At 40.9% G+C, this 25,250-nt stretch overlaps 1 protein-coding gene across 1 annotated transcript; it reads left to right on the top strand.

The window, feature by feature from the left end:
• The first annotated feature begins 4,649 nt into the window (after positions 1 to 4,649).
• LOC113427561 (vomeronasal type-2 receptor 26-like) lies at positions 4,650 to 20,608 on the top strand. The gene is made up of 6 exons (XM_087947264.1): positions 4,650 to 4,817; positions 5,495 to 5,773; positions 6,665 to 7,531; positions 8,494 to 8,722; positions 9,125 to 9,251; positions 20,434 to 20,608. Exons 1-4 carry the CDS (start codon positions 4,650 to 4,652, stop codon positions 8,554 to 8,556), a joined length of 1,377 nt encoding a protein of 458 aa, XP_087803390.1. The 3' UTR covers positions 8,557 to 8,722; positions 9,125 to 9,251; positions 20,434 to 20,608.
• Positions 20,609 to 25,250: the final 4,642 nt, after the last annotated feature.

Below are 25,250 nucleotides of genomic sequence, written 5' to 3'. Positions count from 1 at the left end.
ATTTATGGAATACAAATTAAACAACCCTTTTCCAAAAGAGACCCAGCATGATAGATGTTTGTCTCAACATACATCCACACAAAAATCAACACAATGATGTGATCCCCAATTATAACTTCAAAAAAGGCAACTATGATCTTATAGACAACGATCTCTCATCCCTGCATTGGCAATTTCTATTCACTGGATGAAATACTGTTGAAGACCATTACAAGATATTTTTACTTTAAGTCAAAAGAGTCATCAAACTATATGTACCAATAACAACTCCCAAAACCAAAACCAAAAACAAAAAACAGATGACCCATAACAATAAGGAAGCTTCAGTCCAAAAACAGATCACTTTGGTGGCAACTATGATCTTATAGACAACGATCTCTCATCCCTGCATTGGCAATTTCTATTCACTGGATGAAATACTGTTGAAGACCATTACAACATATTTTTACTTGAAGTCAAAAGAGTCATCAAACTATATGTACCAATAACAACTCCCAAAACCAAAAAAACCAGATGACCCATAACAATAAGGAAGCTTCAATCCAAAAACAGATCACTTTGGTGGGGAAAAAAAATCTGGTCACGTTCCCATTTTCAAAAGCTGATATAAAAATTTATGCTACCAGATAAAGACTGAATGCACCAATTATCACATTAAAGAAGAGGAAAACCTTCTATGCAAAAATTCCATCCGTGCTTTCTACAATTTTGTAAACAATAAACTAAAAGACTCAAGGTCCACTCCATCCCTGGAAGGACCTAATGGTAAAGACTGCAATGATGACAACATTAAAGCCAACCTCTTTAATACATTCTTTGGCTCAGTATTTGTAAACAGCAATGGATAATGCCCAGTATTTCCTAGTTGAACCACAAACAACTACAATGATCTAATACATATTGATTTTGCAGAAGACAATATTGAAAAAGCACTATGCAATCTAAAACCATCTCTATCTATTGGACTGGATGGAAGATGTGCCTACTTCTTAAAAAAGCTATCCACTGCCATAGCAGAACTTCTAAGCATAATCTTTGAAAAATCTTTCACAACCAGCTCCTTGCCAAAACTATGGTCACAAGCCACGGTCATCCCCATCTTCAAAAAGGGAAACCCCAGCCAAGTTGAAAATTACAGACCAATCTCTTTATACTGCATCACCTGTAAAGTAATGGAATCAATTATTAACCAATCTTAGAGACAAACAAGCTACTCTCTAATAAGCAATTTGGTTTCCAGAAAAAAACTATCCTGCAATCTGCAACTCTTACATTGCAAAAACATATTGACTACAAAACTCGATCATGGCAAAGCAATAGATGCAATCTTCATCGACCTCTGTAAAGCCTTTGATTCAGTGGTACATGACAAACTACTCATAAAACTAAAATCTTATAGTATCTCTGGACACCTACATAACTGGATAGAAGCATTCCTGACAAACAGACAACAAATGGTCAAAATTGGGAGCGTCCTATCAAATTCTGTACCTGTCATCAGTGGTGTCCCCCAAGGCAGTGTTCTAGGACCAACTCTCTTCATACTCTACATAAATGACCTATGTGATCATATTAAGAGCAACTGCGTTCTCTTCGCTGATGATATAAAGCTGTTCAACACCACAGACAATACTGCTATCCTTCGCAAAGACCTCGACTATGTATCAGAATGGTCAAACAAAAGGCAACTTCAAATCTCAACAAATAAATGCTCTGTCTTTCATATTGGCAAAAAATAATAATAATCAGAAAATAAAATACAGGCTGAATAGTCAAGACCTTGTTGATGATCCACAATCTGTCAAGGATCTTGGAGTACTCATCTCTAATGATCTAAGTGCTAGAGCCCACTGTAACTACATAGCCAAAAAGGCATTAAAAGTTGTTAACCTAATCTTACGTAGCTTTTGCTCTGGTAATATTACACTACTAACTAGAGCATACAAAGCATTTGCTAGACCAATACTCGAATACAGCTCATCAGTCTGGAACCCATATTACGTATCTGATATTAACACAGTTGAGAAAGTTCAGAAATATTTCACAAGAAGAGTTCTCTACTCCTCTAATCGTTGTAGAATGCCTTATGCCACCAGGTTTGAAATTGTAGACCTAGAAAACCTAGAACTATGCTGCCTTTGGTCCGATCTAAGTATAGTATATAAAATCATACATTGCAATGTCCTACGTGTCAATGAACACTTCAGCTTCAACCATAACTATACAAGAGCAAACAATAGATACAAACTCAAGGTTAATTGCACCAAATTTGGTTGCAAGAAATACGACTTCAGCAACAGAGTGGTCAATGTCTGGAATACTCTACCTGATTCTGTGGTTTCTTCCCCAAACCCCAAAAACTTTAATCTTAGACTGTCTACTATTGACCTCACCCCTTTCCTAAGATGTCTGTAGGGGCGTGCAAAAGCTCACCAATGTGCCTACCGTCCCTGTCCTATTGTTTCTTTTATTTTTCTTGTATGTATCCATGTATTCATAGCTATGTTTTTACTTATATCTATTATCTTGTGACCAATTGACAAACCAAATAAAATAAAAAAATAAAAATAAATAATATTAAAAAATAAAAATAAATAAAATAAAAAAATAAAAATAAATAAAATAAAATAAAAATAACCAGGGGAGACATGATAGCAGTTTTCCAATATTTGAGGAGCTGCCACAAAGATGAAGGGGTCAAGCTATTTTCTAAAGCACCTGTAAGCCAGGGATGGAACAATGGATGGAAACTGAACAAGGAGAAATTTAACCTGGAAATAAAGAGAAACTTTCTAACAGTGAGAACCAATGGAACAGATTGCTCTCAGAGTTGTGGGAGTGCCATGCCTGGAGGCTTTCAGGAAGAGATTGTACTGCCATTTGTCAGAAATGGTGTAAGGTCTCCTATTTGGGCAGGAGATTGGACTAGATGACCTACAAGGTTTCTTCCAACTCTGATTATCTGTTATTTATTATTTCCCAAAGCACCAGAAATGATGGATTCAAACTAATCAAAGAGAGAAGCAACCTGGAATTAAGGAGAAACTTCCTAACCATGAGGACAACCAGTGGAGCAGCTTGCCTTCAGAAGTTGTGGATGCCTCATCACTGGAGGTTTTTAGGAAGAGACTGGACAGTCATTTGTTTTGAATAATATAGGGTCTTCCACTTGAGCAGGGGATTGGACTTCAAGACCTCCAAGATTCATTCTAGCTCTATTCTGATTGACTGATCAATAGTCAGGAGTCCAGGAAAAATCTCCATTTAGAGACTCTCACACCCTCAAACAAATGGTCATCTAACCCAGGTTACGATTGTAGCAGAAAAACTAAACAGCAAGTCAGCCCTCCTAATATTTACCCTCATAACTTTTCACACCATCCAGTTTCTCATAGTTATAGTCCCTGAATCACAATCAAATGACCACCACATTTGTGTTTGACATAAACATCACCTGGATAGGTTTGATCCAGTTGAGAGTGAGGGATAGATACATCATCTATTTCTAGTCTATAACATAGTCCTTTCAACAGTTCTAAGAAAGCTCCACACCCATTTGTACTAGTTGACCCTGACAACACAGGTAAACCTCCAGGTGGCCTCAACAACTGTCGAAAAAATGCAAATGACCAGCTGTCTGCAAGGAGTATAAATTCTTCCATTTCCCATCATCCAGTTAGAGCTGAAGAAGCTTCTTGGATGAGAAGCAAAACTTATTCAAAGAAAAGCAAAACTTATTCAAAGAAAAACCAAAAAGTCCAGTTGTCTCTTGAAAAAAGCACCTTTGTGACAACCATGACCTGGATGCCTGACATTTTATCCAGCCATTCCCTCTTGGCCCTAAGAACAACAGAAAGGAAACCATTTCTGAAAATGTCAATAAAAATGTATGGACTTCTTGTAAGCACCACAATCAAGGTAGAGTCAATCAACTATAACAATAGTATTGTCCATACATTTTGTAAAACAGATTAATTTTACTGTATTTCCAGGACTTTTTGCTGGAGAAGAGTAATGAACTCTTGATCATCTAAGACTCTAAAAATAAAAAAAAACAGCTATGTTCAATCAAAAAGTTTCATTATCTGTCAGAAATAGTTTTGATTGAATATGCCTGTTTTCTCATTTTGGAAGCCTACTACAAGTGCAAAATTCTATGAATTCTATGTCATTCCATTTATACAAATGCAAAGCTGGAAAGATCGTTTTTTTTCTTTTTAATATTATTTATTTAAGTATTTATTTCCCTTGGTATTTATTTCCCTTGGTTTTCTCTATTTTTGATTGTGATCTTTTTTACCAATTGCTGCCAATTGCTGCTACATAGAAAGCTGTGTTTTCCTGAACTCTAGGGAGTTACAAACAGCACAGTGAATAGAAATTCAAACCAGACTGATGTTACTATGTTACTAAACATATTCAACTGATGTCTTTGTTACTAAACATATTCAAATATGAGGCATGAAGAGCAAAGCTGTGTGCGTCTATGTTTCCTATTTTCCCTTCTTTCAGATCATCCAAGAGAAAAAGCCAGAATGTTAAATTACTCTATATTCAGAAGCCATATCAATTCTCATTTGGGCAAAACACATCTGAGATTTGCTCTGTTGCTCTTCAGACTGTGGCTGTTAATATGGTTTCCTCGAGTTATGTGCCATGATGCTAAATGCACCATCAATAACCCTAGTATTAAATATAAATCTTATCATTCAGGTGATCTCATCATTGGTGGCATTATTTCGTTGATTTACATGATATCTAACCTGATAACCTTCAAAAGAAATCCATCTGAAGAGTTACTTGACAATCCTTTGTATGTAAATATTTTTTTCTTAACTATACTAGCTCTGAAATGTGGCTGATTATAGGGTAAATGTATTTTGAGAAGAGCATAAATGATTGTAAGACATCTTTCACCTCCTTTCTGTTAAACTTTCTCTGCTCAGAGATTCTACTATATCATTGACATATTTCATAATAAATGGCTAGAAGCAGGACCAATTTTATAAAATTTGCAACTTGTCTTGATCTCATGTAACAGATATATAACTTTCCCCAAACTCTCTGCTTTCTGGATTCCTTTATCCTGGGTGCCATTCAAATAAAAAAATAAAATAAAAATAAAAAAATAAAAAAATCTAGCATACTATGTACCACAAGCCATCAGCTTTCTTCCTAATTCAATACCCTTGACAATGAAGAACAAATCTTCAAACCTGCAAATTTTTTATATGTTTTAGGTACTGCTAAGTACAATAGTGGACCTTTAGAAAGCAGGTACTAAACTAATATAAAGTGCTATAAAGAAGTTATCTGCCAAATATCTATTTCACTATTTCACTCATGAAACTGAGGACAAGTATTTTCTACACATTTTCTTTGAGGGCATAGAGTTTATTTTTGGATGTTGCTGGTAACAAATATTAATTTGAAACTCTCTGTGTGGAAATGCAACTGTTGTGACATTACACTTCTCTGAAGTTTGCTTCTACAGAACTACCTGCATATCATGTCTTTGATCTTTGCTGTAAATGAGATCAACACAACTCCTCAAATCTTGCCAAATATCACTCTGGGCTTTGGTGCATCTAACAGCTATTTCATGGCATCATGGACATATCTTGCTTCTATGGAGCTTCTTTCTTCACATGACAGTTTCATTCCCAACTACAGATGTAACATCCACCAAAATTTAGTATGTGTTCTTGCGGGACCCAATTCTCATATCTCTCGAGTTATGGCAGACATATTGAGTATTTACAAGATTCCACAGGTAAGACCTGCCAAAGAAACCAAGTAATGTATGCCTTTCTCTATTGCTTGCAATTAATGGCAATCTGAATGTAAGTAAAATCACAAAACACTTTCAAATTTTCCTGTCCTAATTTACAGAAAATACTCAAAGCATTTTGTGAAAATATATTTTGTTCCCACTTTGCCTCAAAGGTGCTTTTTCAAAAGACTGTTTCTTTGCTTGATGAAGCAGACATTTCACTTCTCATCTAAGAAGCTTCATCAGTTTTAGCAGGATGGTGGGGTCGATCTGATGAAACTTCATGGATGAGAAGTAAAACATCTTTGTTTTCTCATTTTCTTTTTCATTTCCAGTTGCCTTTTGAAAAAGCACTGTTGAGACAACTATGACCTCCGTAGACACTTGTTTCCACTTTACAAAATAGGAAATAGGACAAATCCTCTTGATCTTATGACAGACTTTTCAGATTTACTTCAAAGTATTTCTCTGTTGCTTTCCATGAAAGTTTCATATTAGGTAGAAAACCAGACTGTCTCTTGGAGTTAGGGGTGTTCCATCACTGTTTTTAAGGAACGTTGGACAACTATGTGTTGGATTTCTACTCTTATATAATAAACTTTGTGAAATCATGAGTGAATGAGATCTTGCAAGATATTAATATAATCTTACAATAAAGCTAGAACAATTATTCATTGTTTTACTTCTTGTATGGACTATATCAAAGGACTAAGATCAAACATACAATTCTACAAGTATTGGTCCCCCTCCTTTCCTTTGACTCCCCTGAAAATTAACCATTCCCTACACCACCTCTGCTTTTGTGGATTTTGTGGAAGAACATCCAAAGGTTTGCTCATAAAAGTCCCTTGGAAAAAAATATTTTGTTTTCTCTTTTCTATTTCTTCTTAGCTTATGTATGGCTCTGCTCAGTTGATTGATAACCTAATTCAAGAAGTCTTCTTCCATCATATGTTCCCAAATGAACATCTTCAAATTATGGAAATTATCCAATTGCTGCTGCATTTTAAGTGGACTTGGATAGGGATAATTTTTCAAGAAAATGAGATTGGTGAAAAATTTCTGAGGGAGGAGCTTGTTATATTTTCACAGAATGGAATATGTTTTGATTACATTGAAGAGTTTCCAACAGAAACATTTTCAAATGAGATGGGAGAACTACTGAATAATTTTATTGAAATATACAGAGTCATTATGACAAGTACCTCCAGTGTTGTCATTGTATATTCTGAAAACCAATTGATGCCATTTTTAAGAATGATTTCCTCTGTTTTGGAAATTGTGGACACAGCAGTGGAGAAAAAAGACAAAGTTTGGATTTTCCCAGTCCAGATGGAATACACTTCTGCCCCATTCCAAAAAGACAGAAGTATGGACTTCATCCATGGGGCTCTTTCTTTCACAGTTGCATCAAAAGAATTATTAGGATTCAATAGATTTTTTCAGATGGGAAACAATGTTCCAGAAGAGAAGGACAGTTTTTCAAGGATCTTTTGGGAACAAGCTTTTGAATGTTCTTTCTCAAAGTCCACTTTAAACCAAGAGTCGGAGAAAAGTTGCACTGGGGAAGAGAAGCTGGAGACCCTTCCAGATTCTGTTTTTGAATTGAGCATGACTGGGCAAAGCTACAGTGTCTACAATGCAGTCTATGCTGTGGCACACGCTCTCCAAACCATGCTTACTTCCTACTCCAAACACAGAGCAATTGCTGGTACCCCTGTTTCGAAAATGAAGCTCGTCAATCATCAAGTATGGCAGGTAATCTCCTGTAGTTATTAATTTAGCAGGTGATTTTGCTTCCATATCTACAACGGTACACAAAGTAGGTAAAAACCCATTTAAATATAAGGTGAAAAAATAACTTAGATGGATCAGAATGTGCATATCACACCATCCTATCTCAAGTGGTTGATTTCTCCCAGAATGTTTCTTTATCACCCAGGTATTTTAATTCCTTTGTATTCAAGTTTATGTAGTCTTTCTATAATGTTATAAATAAGTGATACTATTTCTGGTTTTTAAATTTACAATTACGGTAATATCTGCTGATTAAAATGGGTATGCCTTCTCCCTGGCATTGTTTAATTACATTCTAATTAATCAACCTAATTGTAATTTAATGTAATTAAGTTTACTAATTACAATGTATGAAACTAAAAAAGGATTCCTAAATTTTAGGAATAGTGAGAGAAGTTCTCCCTCCTTGGAAAAATTAAGGGAAATGATGCACACACTTTTTCTCTAACACATAGAGAATTTTGAAAGGACATAACTTACCCTGAAGTATTGTAAGCTAACCCATTGGTCACTGCCAGGAGTTTGATCGTGAAAGACTCAAGATTGTCTCAGCCTTCCAAGATCAGTAAAATGAGGACCCAAATTGTTCGGGACAATATACTGACTCTGTAAACCACTTAGAGAGTGTTGAAAAGCACAGTCAAGCTAATTCTAGATAGATGGATAAATATGAGAGAGAAGAACAAGACAATATGTTGGTGGTTTCAGACTCTGAGAATGAAAATTCTGGTAATGGAGGCATGTATCTTTAGGTGATAAAAATTGAAACGAGGGTTGTTAGTACTTCCCTGATTCTTTTGATATTTCTTCTTCTGCTGTGGATGGAGCTGATGGATCAGAATGCAACAATATCTTTTGAAATGTTATTGCCGTTTATTTTTGCCATTTCTGCATATTAATTTCAGTGATGTTCTTCCTTTGAGCTTCACCACTACCTAAGAAAAGTCTCATTTAACAACAGTCCTGGAAAAAAAAAAATTCTTTGACCAGAATGGGAAGGTTGCAACTGGCTTTGACATTATCAACTGGGTTACTTTCCCAAATCAATCCTTTCTTAAAATCAAAGTTGGAAAAGTAAATCCATCAGCTCAACTAGAAAGCCTTCTCTCTCTATCAGCAGATAACATTGTGTGGGCCAACCTTTTTAATCAGGTATCATCTATTCAATTTTCAAGGGTTGCATTGATGTTACAGCTATTCTGGCTAGGTTTTTTCAATAGTTGAACATTATTAATAAATGTTAAATGAAAAGCAATATATCGTGATGCAGAGGACTTTGAAGAGAATTTTGTGCAAGAAATAGTAGCTCAATGAACTCCAAGCTCTGAGCTAAGTAGCCCTAATCTTTGAGATCTATGTGTGGAATAAGAGAATTTTCCATTTACATGATTCATTATGACAAGAAATATTTTATGAAATAAAACCAATCATGCACACCAGAATGGAAGTTTTCAAAATTCTAATACAAAATTGAAAGGGCAGATACCTTGAAGATTATAATTTCTTAGATTAATGCTTAAATTCTAAATGTATTTTACTTTCATTTATTAACAGACTCAACCTCTTTCTTTGTGCAATGATCATTGCTCCTTGGGTTACAGCAAGATCAAAATTGAAGGGAAACCTTTTTGCTGTTATAAATGCCTTCGTTGCCCAGAAGGGAAAATTGCCAATCAGACAGGTAAAAGATACCATGGAAGAACTGTTGATGTCTATTAACTCCGAAGGTCAATAATTTTTCTTTTAGAATGGAAAATTCAAGAGCAAAACCAAGTAATAACTTTAAAAATTCATTTTTAATAGGAAATATCAAAAATAAAACAGAATGTGTAATTTATTTTGAAAAAAAGATTCTATTTCCATATTTTTCCAATGAATGTGGGAGACTGGATTATATGGCATTTATTGTACAAAAGAATTAAATGAGTCACATAGAAGGACAAAAATCAGTTTTTTGAAAAATAAATAAATCTAAAGGCATTTTTTTTTTTTTGGAAATAAAGGACTGCCTTTTATACTAAAGTAAGCATAGTCACTGAATATATACATTGTTTTGAAACACTGTACAACTACAATGATTCACTTAACAATTATGGCAAGAAAGGTCATAAAATGTGCAAAACTTACTTGACAATTATTTTTAAAGTGATCCACATGGGCCTTATCTTGAAAAATATCTGATTTGTTCAAAATGTGGTGTCCCATGTGGTTTTATGCAAATGTACATTCGCACATGTGTCACCTCTCTTGTGGGACATCCATTGATTACCAATTTGCTTTCAAATCCAAGTGCTGGCTAACAATTTAAAACCATAGTCAGGGTTTTTTTTTTTTTAGACTTATCTCTTCCTAGTTATATCTACACAAGCCAGCATATCTGGAATGCAGTAATAAATCAGCTTCAACAGTTTCGGTACATGCCAGGCCTCACGTAGGCTGAAAACATGTACCAGGAACAAAGAACATCAATCAGCAACACAACACCATGGGCTGCTAACTGGACTGCAGGCGCTGATTTGCTACTTTGTACCTTCTAAACTGACCATATAAAACTGTGATTTGATGCTACTATGTGTCCACTAACATTCCTACTCATGTAACATAATGATTGGATAGAGTTCACCGCTTGTGACGTATCACTATGTGTTTTTAATAAAAGAGCTTCCCGAGATAGAACCAGCCTGGTGTCTTTCTTGATGCATTCGACCACCCAGTGAGAAGCCTTCCAAATGCGGAGCAAAGCCGCATCTGGTGACCCCGACGTGATCCGTTAAAAGAAATGGGTGCGTCTGTCTTCGACTGCCTATCTCACCCGGCCGGATGAGCCAGTTGCAACCCAGGGACGCCGTCTCATGTCACGGATCCCTCCCCAGGAATCTTCTGCAAAGAAGACATCCTCCCTTCAGGTGAGTATGGGCGGAGAGTTCTCCAAAGCGCAGATAGCACATTTGCAGGAATTAGGAGAATTAACGAAGAGCTCAATTCTTATTCTCAGGAATCAGGGCAAAACGCTCCCGGTTCCAACAAAGAAGGACCTTATTACCCTTTTGACTTACATTTACACACAATGTCCGGCTTATCCGGAGAAAGGGTCCTTGAAAGTCTCCACATGGCAATGTTTGGGTGACTATTTCCATAATACTCCCAGGGCTCCGCCAAAGATTCTGACCACATGGCGAATAGTCATGGAATGTTTAAAAATCCATAGTTTAGCACTGACCAAAGCCCCCTCCCCTAAGGAGGGTCCTCCTCCTTACACAGCCGAAACCAAGACTAAGGATGCTCTCCCGTTAGAAGCTTCCTCCCCCACTGCTCCTGAACCCATGAGTCCTCCTAACTCAAATCCAGCAGAGGATCAGACACCCATGGGAGCGATCGCGCAAGCCATGATGCAGGGAGGGCTCTCTTACCCTGGAGGAGCTCTCTCTCTGTCCTGTTGAATATATAGAGGATGGAGCCGGAAATTTGGTGCCTAGACTTGAACCTTTACCCATGAAATTAATCAGAGATTTAAAACAAGCCGTGGCCATGTACGGCATCCAGGCACCATATGTCAGAGGCTTCATTAACACCATCAGCACCTCCTTTTTTATGTTACCCCAAGATTGGAAAGATCTTTTCCATATGGTACTGACAGGACCACAGTATGTTGTTTGGGAATCAGACTTTCGCGCTGAAGCCGAGAGATTTGCCCGCGATCGTGGCGCGGCTGCGAGAACAGATCAAATTTTTGGTACGGGCCGATTTACGGACTTAACAGCTCAGATGGCGCTCCCACAACGTATCCTTGCCCTTATCAGTATCATAGCGGTCAAAGCCCTTGACAAAGTCGATGATCCTACCTCTGGCATTGTAGGATCTTTTTCAAAAATCACTCAAGGCTCACATCAGCCTTATGCTGAGTTCATAGAGGAACTTCAGAAGGCCATTCAGAGACAAATCTCGAATGAAGAAGCCCGTAAAGAGCTTCTGTTGAAACTGGCCATTGAAAATGCAAATGAGGATTGCAAGAGGATTCTGCAGCCTCTATCTGCCCGAGGGGGGGCTTCCCTCTCGGACTATCTAAAAGCTTGCAGAATCGTGGGAACTGTCTCCTACAATATGGAGCATCTGGCCATGGCCTTGCAACAAGCAAATTCCCAGAACAGGCCGGCCGGAAACTGTTTCAATTGTGGGAAGCCAGGCCACTTCAAAGCACAATGTAGAGCCAGGGACAATACACAAAACAACACCAAGCCTAAAACGATATGCCCAAGGTGCAAGAAAGGGTACCACTGGGCAAACCGGTGTCGCAGCAACATTCCTAAGCCGCAGGGAAACTAGAAGAGGGGCGATCAGCCAGCTCCACTCCAAAGGCTGACTCCATGTCTTTCCAACTAATTGCCTCCGAAGATATGGAAATCGACATTCCAGGCACTGTGTACTTTCTTCCCACACGCCTGAAAACGATCCCTCCTGCCATGACACCCCTCATAATTTATCCCATCCGAGACCTCATGGCAAGGGGAATCATTGCATCTCCGTTTCTGAGAGATTCCGATGACTTTTCCTCAGTGGCCATGGCAGTAATTGGAAATACTCCCACCAAATTTAGCAAGGGAGAACTAGTAGCAACCGCTGTTCCAGTACCTGTTAAAATGGCTGATGCTTGGGCATTTACTATCCATCAAACGGTGGAACAAGCCAGGCCTGTGTTACAATTCACAATCCGTGACAAAGTCTTTTCGGGTCTCTTAGATACTGGAGCTGATGTAAGTGTCATCCGAACGGCTGAGTGGCCGGATGATTGGCCTTTGGAAACTGCCCCAGCCGTTCGGGGAGTGGGAGGAGTTCAGCACGCCCACCGTAGCAAACACTGGCTACCGGTGAGTTCCTCTGATATTTCTCGCACTGCCTACCTCCAACCCTTGGTTCTTCCGCTACATACTAACCTGTGGGGCCGCAATCTTATGTCTCAACTTAACGCAAAACTCATTATTGATTAATGGAATCTTTTGCTAGAACTCCACTGCGGCTACAATTAAAAACCACAGAACCTGTTTGGGTAGACCAATGGCCCCTCACAATAGACAAACTAGAGGCCCTGCAATCACTTGTCCAGGACCAAATTGTCAAAGGGCATGTTGAACATCTGTCAGCCCATATAACACCCCCATTTTTGTCATAAAGAAAAAGTCAGGAAAATGGAGGCTCTTGCATGATCTAAGAGCCGTCAATACAATAATAAAACCAATGGGGGCGTTACAATGTGGTCTTCCAAATCCCAACATCATCCCTGAAAAATTTGATCTCATGGTCATAGATTTAAAGGACTGCTTTTTTTCTATCCCCTTGCATGAACAAGATCGCGCCTTATTTGCTTTTACACTACCTCATTTAAACAACTCCTCTCCCTCCTCCCGCTTTCAGTGGAAAGTCCTACCCCAAGGTATGCTCAATAGCCCCACTATGTGTCAACACTATGTCAATAATGTCCTGCTACCCTATCATTCTGCTTTTCCACAATTTCTGTTGTATCACTACATGGACGATATCATTGTTGCCGCTCCTGGGCCACCTGGTACGGTATTCACTTCATTTTCCTTCCTGAAAGCCATTCTTGCAAAAGGAGGTTTGCATATAGCACCTGAAAAGGTACAAGTACTAACTCCATATGCATATCTGGGCTATAAAATGCTTTCAACTATTGCCTATCCTTCACTCCCCTCTCTGTCTCTACCTTCTCAACCCACCCTGGTTCAACTTCAGCAATATCTGGGTACTGTAAACTGGGCTTGACCTTTCCTGTCTTTAACCACTGATATTCTTTCTCCATTGTTTGAAGCCCTTACCTGGGGAAAAAAGCCTGCTGACATAATATCCTTGCAGCAACCTCAACTTCAAGCAATAACTCAAATAGAAGAGAATATTCGAAAAATATGGGTAGACAGAGCTGCTGCCAATACTCCTCTAGATATGGTCATTTTAGCCACCCCAAGGCTTATGACTGCAGCAGTAACTCAAAAGGACCAAAAACTCCACATCATAGAGTGGATCCATCTTTCCCATACGCCACGATGCTCCATCACTTCCAAATCAGCTCAATTGGCTCAATTGATCATAAAAGGCAGGAGCCATGTAAAATTACTTATGGGAATAGATATCTCCACACTTTTCATCCCTTTTTTGCTACAAATATGGGAATCTCTATTCCAAAACTCCCAGGAAATTCAGTTTGCCTTAGCCGACTGGCCTGGACTAGTTTCCTGCCACCCGCCCACTGATCCACATTTTCAAATCATTCGGACAATACCCATCTCTTTCTTCTCTCCCATCAGCAAAGAACCTTTGGTCAATGCTTTGACTATATTTGCTGATGGCAGTAGGGAACAAGGGGCATGCGCTTGGCAAAGGAATGGGGTGTGGCACACTAAAACCACCCCTGTGCAGACATCCCCACAAAGGGCTGAGCTTGCTGCAACCATATTAGTCCACCAGAATTTTAACGAACCCCTCAACTTGATCTTAGACAGCCTATATGTTACCCAAAGAGTCTCTACTATTCACGATTCTTACCTCTCTCCCGCTATTGATAAAAACCTTCTCTCTCTTTTTGTTACATTGCAATACCTTGTTGCACAGCGCCAGCACGACCTCTTTGTAGCACACATTCGCAGCCACCAACCCTTCCCAGGAATTCTCCAGGAAGGCAATGATGTGGCTGATCAAGCGGCTGCAGGTATCATGACCTCACACACATTAACTCCTTGGGAGAGCCATTCATACTTCCATCAAAACACTAAAGCTCTCATGAAACATTTCAACCTTACTATGGCTGAAGCCTCAGCCATTAGACAGCAGTGCCCCACCTGCAGTCAACAAGCCCATTCCATTCCCTTAGGGGTAAATCCCCGCGGGTTGAAAGCCTGTGAAATATGGCAGATGGACGTTACTCAGTTTCCTCCATTTGCCCCCGGAAGTATCTGCATGTCACAATTGATACTTATTCAGGGTTTATAATGGCGACCCCGCAAAGAGGAGAAGCCTCCAAACATGTCATCAACCACTGCATTCTCACCTTTGCATTGTTGGGACGCCCAAATGAAATAAAAACAGATAATGGTCCTGCATACACTAGCACAGCTATGTCAGAATTTTGCGCTAAGTGACAAATTACCCACAAATTTGGGATTCCTTATAACAGTCAAGGACAAGCCCTGGTAGAGAGAGCCAACTTAACGCTAAAAACAGCGTTAGAACGACATTTGATCAAAGGGGAAAAAAAACCTTGGCCTCCCGGCGATGCAAGACACCCTTAATCTTTGTCTTTATACACTCAACTTCCTCAATCTCTCCGGCACCCCTGCCATGACGGCAGCGGAGCGACATTTTTCCTCCCCCCTTCCCCTGATTCTCCCAAACCACAGGTATACTACTGCCAACTGCCAGACCCTACTTGGAAGGGCCCTGCTGGTCTCATCACCTGGGGTCGCGGCTACACAGCTATTCAGCTTCCAGATCGTGTCCTGTGGGTTCCTGGACGACACGTCAGACCATACCACCCCAAGGTAGAAAAATCACCACCTGCAGACATATCAACATGATTCGTCCCGTTACCTTGCCGACCCTCTTCCTCCTTCTTGCCGCACATGCCTCCAAGGTCTCCATTCCGTCTCGAGTGACATACTTCACGCCAGGCACCCCCCTCCTGTTGACCTGCACCGCGTCTGGGGACATTTTTTCCCCCTATCTCAGATGGTCGACACTCCCTCAGCCATGGCTCCATATCTCCAGCAATGCTTCTTTCCAGATCAACACCTTTGAACACCCTCCTTGGACTACACTCCTCATACTTCGTCCTACTGCCACCGCCTATTATTGCTCCGGTCGACACCTCTATGATTCCATACGTAACATTTATGACTCCTGGACAGTCCTCAGACCCCATTCACCTCGTCGTCATCACAGACAATTCACAAATCAGCCTGACATTCATGTTCAGCCCCCCCTTTCTACATCGGGTTAAGAGATCGCAGAACCCCACCAGCGCGTCAGATGGTTGCGCCCCCTGCCTGATCAAAACCACACAAGCAGGCTTCATTCAACTAACTCTCATCTACCATACCCAACAACCGCAGAAGTGCCTTCCTACCGGAAAAACAACGGAACCATGTACCACCTATGTAAGATGAACTCAAAAACCATTTGCTACGATCCCAAGACGGCGGTACGTCTCAACGTTACCTTATGGGCAGGACTCCCAAGAACCTCTGGCAGATCTGATCCTGAGGGGGAGGGAAAACTTTATTACCTAAACCACACCACCGTGCTCAAGGATGGTACTAACCCAATTGTTTTAACCTTTGAGGTTTGTGTTGCTTGTTCCAAACCAGGGGGATATTCATGCGGGTCGGTGGACTGGAAAACAACGTACGCCCACAATCATAAATATTTGTGTCCTATGCCCATTAACTGGGCCATAGGGAACCCCAATCAATGGATCCCTTGTGGAGGTTCCATCGAGTGCTCAGGTTGGTCTTGTGTCTGTGATTATACCGGGGGAGGGTACTCAGGCTGCAATCATCTGTCACATTTCAAACGAATATCAGGGTCTACCACAGACAATAAAGTAGAAATCACCATCTCCAGACAACACCCTGCCTTGGATACTTATGGTATAGGGATCGATGGCACAGGATCAGATCCAAACACTTACATTACTATAAAAACCGAAATAATATATGAAGGTAAGGAAACATCATTAGGCTGGTCGGTATATAATAATTTAAGGAAATTAGATAAAGCCCCTGATACCAGTGTTATTGCAAAAACTTGTTCATGGATATGGCAGAAAAAATTGCAAAACAACTTGCAATAACCAATTGTTTTGTCTGTGGGGGAACCACCACAGGGGAACAATGGCCGTGGCAAGCCTTAGAAGCCTCACCATCACTGTTCAATAACATGTCTTCTATAGGAAACATAACAACTAGAACAGTTTCCGATCCACTTATCTGGACAATTACCACCAACTTAATTGGTAGAAACTGCTTTTCCCGAAATGGGTCCACTCCAGTAGGACACCTCCTTTGCTTAGGTACATGGGATAACTCCTACCAGACTTGGACAGCACCTGACAATGCTACTACCACACCTGCCAAATTCAACACCTCCCTCCTCCCTTATCTCAATGACACAACATCTTCCCAAGACTGGACAGCCCCAAATAACATGTATTGGATTTGTGGTAACCTAGCCTATCCATCCCTTCCAGCAGATTGGCAAGGATCATGTGTATTGGGGTGGATAAGACCTTCCTTTTTTCTCCTACCGATCTCCATTAAGCAAGAACTAGGCATCCCTGTATATGATACATTATCCCGCAAGAAAAGAGACACCGATAATGCCTTTGCAGGCTCCCCCTGTCAATCAGAATATACAGGGGATACCTGGACCTCAGAAAGAATCGTCTGCACCTAAGGCGTGGCCACTTAGGCCCAAGACGGGTCCTATGGGTATAGAACCCCCATATATATGATTAATAGAATTATTCGTTTACAAGCTGCTTTAGATTTAGCAGGCCAATGAATAGATAAGGCTCTAAACACTCTAGCGACTGCCACAGACAAATTACGCACAACTGTCTACCAAAATCGCTTAGCTTTAGATTACATACTAGCCAAAGAAGGAGGGGTATGTGGTAGGTTCAATCTCATGAATTGTTGTCTTCAAATTGATAAAGTTGGCAAAGTAGTAGCACAATTAACAACTGAGATGCGACAATTAACCTATAATCCTAATCAAGTATGGCAAGGTATTAATCTTAAAAATATTTTTAGTTCCTGGTTCCCAAAACTACCAGGATTACAAGCCATAGTAGCTCTCATAGGTATGGTTGCTGCAGGATGCGTTATTCTTCCATGTGTGTTACCAATTTTTATTCGCAGTCTGTCCTTGTTAGCTGAAAAGCGCGCTATTGCACAGGTTAATGCCCTCTGGGAAAAGGAACCTCTGTACAAAGTCATACCCTCAGAAGACCCTGATGCGTCGCTCGCACAAGTTTTTGCATGGGCAATGACGAAGATCCAGAAGAATTTCCTCCATATAAAACTAAAACAGAGGAGATGCCGTAATAAATCAGCTTCAACAGTTTCGGTACATGCCAGGCCTCACGTAGGCTGAAAACATGTACCAGGAACAAAGAACATCAATCAGCAGCACGACACCATGGGCTGCTAACTGGACTGCAGGCGCTGATTTGCTACTTTGTACCTTCTAAACTGACCATCTAAAACTGTGATTTGATGCTACTATGTGTCCACTAACATTCCTACTCATGTAACATAATGATTGGATAGAGTTCACCGCTTGTGACGTATCACTATGTGTTTTTAATAAAAGAGCTTCCCGAGCTTGTGATCGGGGCAGCTCACCCAAGATAGAACCAGCCTGGTGTCTTTCTTGATGCATTCGACCACCCAGTGGGAAGCCTTCCAAATGCGGAGCAAAGCCGCACTGGAAGGCAGGATTTATTATGGCTATCCCTTCTACTGAGAAAGTCCATCCAGTTGGATGAAGATAAAGAGTCTTTTTATAGTGGCTCATTCCTTGAGGAACATCATCTGAGTAGAGATATAACTGGCTCCCACTGTGATGCTCTCTTGAAATGCCTAGAATAGAATAGAATAGAATAGAATAGAATAGAATAGAATAGAATAGAATAGAATAGAATAGAATAGAATAGAATAGAATAGAATAGAATAGAATAGAATAGAATTCTTTATTGGCCAAGTGTGATTGGACACACAAGGAATTTGTCTTTGGTGCATATGCTTTCAGTTGTACATCAAGAAAAAATAAAAGACATTCATCAAGAATCCTAAGATACAACACTTAGTGTTCATCATAGGTTATTAATAAGCAATCAAAGCATACTAGGAAACAAATAAAACAATATAAATTTTAAAGATACAAGAAACACGGGTATAGTCATAAGTAGGAAGGATGAGAGGACTAATAATAATATAGTCTTATTATATAATTTGCCAGTGTTGTGGGAATTAGTTGTTGGCATTTGGGGAAAAAACTGTCCTAATGTCTAGTTCTTCTGGTATGCAGTGTTTTGAGAGCAGAAGTTGAAACAATTTATGTCCAGGATGTGAGGGGTCTGTAGATATTTACATAGCCCTCTTTTTGACTCATGCAGTATACAGATCCTCAATGGAAGGCAAGTTGGTAGCAATTGTTTTTTTCTGCAGTTCTAATTATCTGTTGAAGTCAGTATCTGTCTTGTTTGGTTGCAGAGCCAAACCAGACAGTTATAGTGGTGCAGATGACAGACTCAATAATTCCTCTATAGAACTGAATCAGCAGCTCTTTGGGCAGTTTGAGCATTCTGAGTTGGCATGGAAAGAACATTCTTTCTTGTGCTTTTTTGATGATGTTTTTGATGTTAGATGTCCATTTTAAGTCTTGAGATATGGTAGAACCTAGAAATTTGAAGGTCTCTGCTGTTGATACTCTGTCATCTAGTATTGTAAGAGGTGATTGTATAGGAGGGTTTCTCCTAAAATCTACCACTATTTCTATGGTTTTGAGTGTATTTAGTTCAAGATTGTTCTGTTTGCAGCACAAGGCTAGTTGTTCAACCTCCCATCTGTGTGAAGGTTCATTGTTGTCTCGAATGTAACCTATCACCTTTGTATCATCAACAAACTTCAGTACTTTAACAAAGGGATCTTTTGAGATGCAGTCATTGGTATAGAGAGAGAGGAGAAGTAGAGAAACTACACAGCTCTGGGTGGCTCCTGTGCTAATTCTACAGTTATTTAATGTAATTTTGCCTAGCTTCATCTGCTGCTTCATCTTTGTAAGGAAGCTTATGATCCATTTACAAGTGTGGTCAGGTACAGCTAGTTAATTTACTTTAGTTAGAAGAATATCTGGAATGATGATATTGAATGCTGAGCAGAAATCAACAAAGAGCACCCTTCATAGGTCTTTGGAGATTCAAGATGTTGTAGGATGTAGTGCAGAGTCATATTAACAGCAGCATCTGTCAATCTATTTTCTCAGTAGGCAAATTGCAAGGAGTCTAACAGCGGGTCCATGATGGTTTTCAGGTGGGTGAGCACTAGCCTTTCAAAGGTCCTCATAATTACAGATGTTAGAGCAACTAGTCTGTAGTCATTCAATTCCCTGATGGAAGGTTTCTTTGGCACTGGAATGATAGTAGAGCATTTGAAGAAAGAAGGAACATAGGACATCTCTAGTGATTTATTATAGATGTGGGTGAAGATGGGGACCAGTTGGTTTGCACAAGCTTTTAAGCAAGAAGGAGTTATCTTGTTTGGACTTGTGCTTTTCCTGGCTTTTGTCTGTGAAATAGACCTTGCACCTCATTCTCTGTAATTACCAAGGTGGTGGGCCCAATGGGATGGAGTAGGTAGTAGGAAGCTTGGCTATTGTTGGCGTGTCTGAGATGGGGATTGTGGAGATGGGTGGCAATAGTTTTCTCTAAAGCCTAAGGATTCAGGCTGATGCAGAGCACATCAAGTGGTTGGTCTGAATATTATTCCCAGGGGGTATTGACTTTTTTATATGGGGTCTTATCATTGGAAGACATCCAGCATCACCATGGGTTAGGCAGCAATATGAATCTTTGATAAATAACTTACTAAATAAAATCAGAGTAATTACTGTGCTTCTCTTCTTACCCAATTTATTTATATAACTTTCCTGGTCTACAACCTTTCATATAGATTTGATAAAAAAATTCCAAGCCTGGAAATTCTATGCACTGAAATAGGCTTCATCTGAAAGTTGGGAAAGACTGTGCAAACTCTGAATTCTAATGTGTTTGACAATTCTATTTCCTCTTCTAGATTCAGATGACTGTTTCTCATGTCCTGAAGAAAACTATCCTAACAAGGTGCAGGTGCTTTGCATTAAAAAAAAAACCTTCTTGTCTTATAAAGAACCCTTGGGAATCACCTTGACAAGTGTAGCTTTCTTCTTTTCTTTGATCTCAACCATAATACTGGGGATCTTCATTAAACAGCAGGACACTCCCATTGTCAAAGCTAACAACAGAAACCTGACCTATAGTCTCTAGTTGTTCTCCTCCTCTCCTTCTTTTGTACTTTGCTTTTTGTTGGTCAACCTGACCAAGTAACATGTCTCATGAGACATATTGCTTTTGGCATCATCTTCTCTATAGCAATTTCTTGTATATTGGGGAAGACAACCATAGTGGTCCTTGCTTTCATGGCCACCAAACCAGGCTCCAGAATCAGAAAATGGGTTGGGAAAAGGCTAGCCAACATTATTGTCCTGTCTTGAACTTTGGTGCAAGTAACTATTTGTAGTGTGTGGCTGGCAATATCTCCCCCATTCCCAGATTCAGACATGCCTAAAGAAATTGTCCTGGAATGTAATGAAGGCTCGGCTATCATGTTTTACATTGTCTTTAGCTTTATGGGGTTCTTGGCAGCCATCAGCTTCACAGTGGCCTTCCTAGCCAAGAAATTACCTGATAGCTTTAATGAAGCCAAATTTATCACCTTCAGCGTGTTTCTCTTTTGTAGTGTCTGGGTGTTGTTTGTTCCCACCTATCTGAGCACCAAGGGAAAATACATGGTGGCTGTGGAGATCTTCTCCATTTTGACTTCTGCAGCTGGATTACTTGGCTTCATCTTTTTCCCCAAATGCTATATTATTGTTATGAGGCCTGATTTGAACAGAAAGGAAAAGTTAATATTTTGGTGGAATTCTGAAAGGTGGAATTGGAATAATTAGTCTAATTAGTCTTAGCACCACAACAAATAGAAAAGAAGTGAACCTCATCTTTGTACCCGTCCACATAAAAAACCCTAGAGCATGGCTAAGAATATTGGGAAAAGATAAGGAAGAATGAGTGATATTATGAAATAAATAAATTGAATCTAACCATGGATTTTTATAGGAACAATATAAACACAATAACATAAAACTGAACCTTTTAGAGCATCTGCTAGTTGGTCTGTATTGTTCTTTTTATTTTGAAATAAATAATAATAGGAATGTAGTTACCCAACTACAACCAGCAGATGATGTGAAAGTAGTTTCTTGCCTATGCAAATTAAACACAAAAAGAAAAGAAAAAAACATCCTTGGTCTATTGTTTTAAGAAAGAAGTGGGATAAGGCACAAATAAATCTCTAAGTGGGGTCAACCCCTCTCAGAAAGAATGCTAACAACGAGATGATTGCAAGGAATACAAATATTTCCATCCTTCACCATTCAATCAGAACTGAAGAATCTTCTTGGATGAGAAGCAAAATGTCTTCAAGGAAAAACAAAGTCCAGTTGCCTTTTGAAAAAGCACATTTGGGGCAACCCTGACCTGGATGACTGAGAATCTCCATAGACAACAAGAAGAAAAAGTTTGTCTCAAAAGTGAAAGAAAAGGAGAAGTTGGATATACACTATTCCCCCCCCCCCAACTGGTCAAATCACCTAACCAAATGAATCTTTTGATCCTAAAGAGACTTACCTAGTTAAAAGAAATGGAACTATGAATGTTGATGGGTGACAATCACCTACTGATACAAGGAGAAAGTGAAATGATGGCTTTCAAAATCTCCCAAAGTGCCTTAAATCACCCTGACCTTATTCCAGAAGAAAAAACCTATTAATTGTTGCCCTTCCAGGAAATTTATAAATTATCTTTTGACAATTGACAGTTGAGGTTTTAACATTAACAGATTTAACAGATAATCAGAGTTGGAAGGGACCTTGTAGGTCATCTAGTCCAACCCCCTGCCCAAGCGGGAGACCCTACACCAGTGGTTCCCAAACTTTTTCGGTCCACTGCCCCCTTGGTGCTACAAACTCATCCTCGGTGTCCCCACCCAGGGGTGGGATTCAAATTTCTGTGGGTGTGGCCTAATTTGAGGGTGTGGTTTGCTGGTCACATGATTAGGTGGGCGTGGCTTGCTGGTCATGTGACTGGGTGGGCAGGGCCACGTGATTGGCAAACCAAATACAAGTGGTCCTCACTTAATGACCAGTTGTTTAGCAAGTGTTCTAATTTATGACTGGCCTCCCCAGAGCTACTTGATCAGTTTTTGGAGTTTTGACAGCTTTAGATCAGGGGTCTAAATCCCACCCCGCCTGTGTGTGTGAGAGAGAGGGAGAGAGAGAGATTGGATCAGATTTCTCTCTGTGTGTGTCTCCCACCAACGCCAGAAAGCCACCGTCAGTCAAAATTCATACTAGTGGTCTCCAGGACTTAAAATTATGAGTTTGGTGGTCCCTGAGGCCCAAACGTTTGGCAACCCCTGATCCAAAGGGATGAGCCTGAGAGAGGGAGAGAGAGAGAGAAAAGAAAGAGAGAAAGAGAGAGAGAAAATAAAGAGAAAAGGGAAAGAAAGAAAAAGGGACAAAGAAAGAGGGGGGTTGCGTGGAAGAAAGGGACAGAAAGAAAAAGAAATAAAGAAGGAGGGGGGAGGGAGGGAGGAGAAAGATAATGAGATATCTATTCTAGTCCAATCACCTGCTCCAGCAGGGTTAGAAGGGAGTGTGTGTGTGTGTGTGTGTTCTCCTTGTAATTTACCAGTACATTTTGGTTTTGCCTTCTTCAGAATTGGCACTGTAATACATTGGGGAAAAGTAATTTTTAGGGTGAAAATCTGGTCCAATGGATCCTGTTTAAAGCCTCAACAAAATGTGAGAGCTTCCTGATAGTCTTGACCATGTTTTGTCCACAAAACCTTTAATAGAAGCCAAAGAGGTTTCATTGTGCTGGTAAAGATTTTCAATGTGGAAAAGGGCCTCAGTCTAAACTAGGCCTCATTCAATCTGATGCATCAGGTCTCTCTCTTTCTCTCTCTCTCTCTCTCTGTCTCCCTCCTTCCCTTCCTCCCTCTCAGACTGGCTTTGCTCTACTTTCCCGATGTGCCTGTGGGGCCGGCGTTTCAAACAAGAGAGAGAGAGAGAGAGGAAGGCAGGCAGGCAAAGAGACAGACCTTTTGAATGGATGGATGGATGGATGGATGGACAGACATATGGACAGACAGACAGAATGCGACAGCGGCGGCACTTTGGGAAAGTGGTGGCAGCGGCTTTTCCCAATGTGCTGCCACATTCGAGGCACCGGTTCTGGAGCATTACTACAGTCAATGGGTGAACCTGCAGGGCCGGTGCCTCGAACGCCCCCCTGCCGCCTCTTAGCGTCCCCAAGGGGACTGGCAGAGGGGGACTAAGAGGTGGCAGGGGGGCGTTCAAGGTGCCAGTCGGCCCTGCAGTTTCACCCATTGACTAGCACACTGCTCCAGAACCGGCGCCTTCAATGTGGAAGCAGTGGGATGTTACATGCCGCCACGGCCGTGTTCGATGCACCGCCCCCTGCTGCCTCTTAGCGCCCTTCTGCTAGCCCCCTTGGGGATGCTAAGAGGTAGCAGGGGGGTGTTCGACGTGCCGGCCGGCCCTGCATTTTCACCCATTGACTAGCACTGCTCTGGAGCCGGCACCTCCAATGCGGAAGTGATGGCACGTTACATGCCGCCATGGCTGTGTTCGATGCACCGCCCTCCTGCTGCCTCTTAGTGCCCTTCTGCTGGCCCCCTTGGAGATGCTAAGAGGTTCAAGGCACCGGCCCTGCAGATTCACCCATTGACTGTAGCACCGCTCTGGAGCTGGCGCCTCAATGGGTGAACCTGCAGGGCTGGCTGGCGCCTCGAATGCCCACCTGCTGCCTCTTAGCATACCCAAGGGGGCCACTAGAGGGGCGCTAAGAGGTGGCAGGGGGCAGTGCATCCAACGCGACCATGGTGGCACGTAATGTGCCACCGCTTCCACATTGGAGGCACCGGTTATGGGGTGGTGCTACAGTCAATGAGTGAACCTGCAGGGCCGGCGCCTCGAAAGCCCCCCTGCCACCACTTAGCACCCCCTGCCAGCCCCCTTGCCTCTTAGCACCCCCCTAAGACATCCCGCCCCCCGGGGTGGTACTGCCCACTTTGGGAACCACTGCCCTACACCATTTCTGACAAATGGCAGTCCAATTTCTTCTTGAAAGTCTCAAGTGATGGCACTCCCACAACTTCCAAGAGCAAGCTGTTCCATTGGTTGATTGTTCTCACTGTCAGAAAGTTTCTCCTTATTTCCAGGTTAAATCTCTCCTTGTTCAGTTTCCATCCATTATTCCTTGTCTGGCCTACAGGCACTTTAGAAAATAGCTTGACCCCTTCCTCCCTGTGGCAGCCCCTCAAATATTGGAAGACCACCATCATGTCGCCCCTGGTCCTTCTCTTTATTAGACAAGACAAGCCCAGTTCCTGCAACCGTTCATTGTATGTTTTAGCCTCCAATTCCCTAATCATTCTGGTTGCTCTTCTGTGTACTTTTTCTAGAGTCTCAACATCTTTTTTGTAATGTGGTGAACAAAACTGGATGAAGTACTCTAGGTGTAGTCTTACTAAGGCTTTATAGTACTTCCCTTGATCTTGACTGTATTCCTCTGTTAATACAACTTAGGATTGCATTAGCTTTTTTGGCTGCTGCTGCACACTGCTGGCTCATATTTAGCTGGTTGTCCACTAAGACTCCAAGATCCCTCTCACAGTTACGGCTATTGAGCCTGGTTTCACCCAGTCTATATGTGTACTTTTGATTTTTCTTGCCTAAGTGTAGGATTTTACTTTTCTCTACATTGAATTTC

This window comes from Notechis scutatus, chromosome Z (genome assembly GCF_049901735.1).
Source record: "Notechis scutatus isolate UNSWTSFEM ecotype Mainland chromosome Z, rNotScu1.2, whole genome shotgun sequence".
In the NCBI taxonomy this organism is placed as follows: domain Eukaryota; kingdom Metazoa; phylum Chordata; class Lepidosauria; order Squamata; family Elapidae; genus Notechis; species Notechis scutatus.
This window is presented reverse-complemented; position numbering and strand designations above follow the sequence as displayed.

Bases quoted from the DNA above. Each gene is read 5' to 3' on its own strand.
- LOC113427561 (XM_087947264.1), top strand. From the start codon at position 4,650: ATGTGCCATGATGCTAAATGCACCATCAATAACCCTAGTATTAAATAT. The intron at 5,774-6,664 runs GTAAGACCTGCC...ATTTCTTCTTAG, and splicing joins GTATTTACAAGATTCCACAG to CTTATGTATGGCTCTGCTCA. The intron at 7,532-8,493 runs GTAATCTCCTGT...TCTTCCTTTGAG, and splicing joins TCAATCATCAAGTATGGCAG to CTTCACCACTACCTAAGAAA.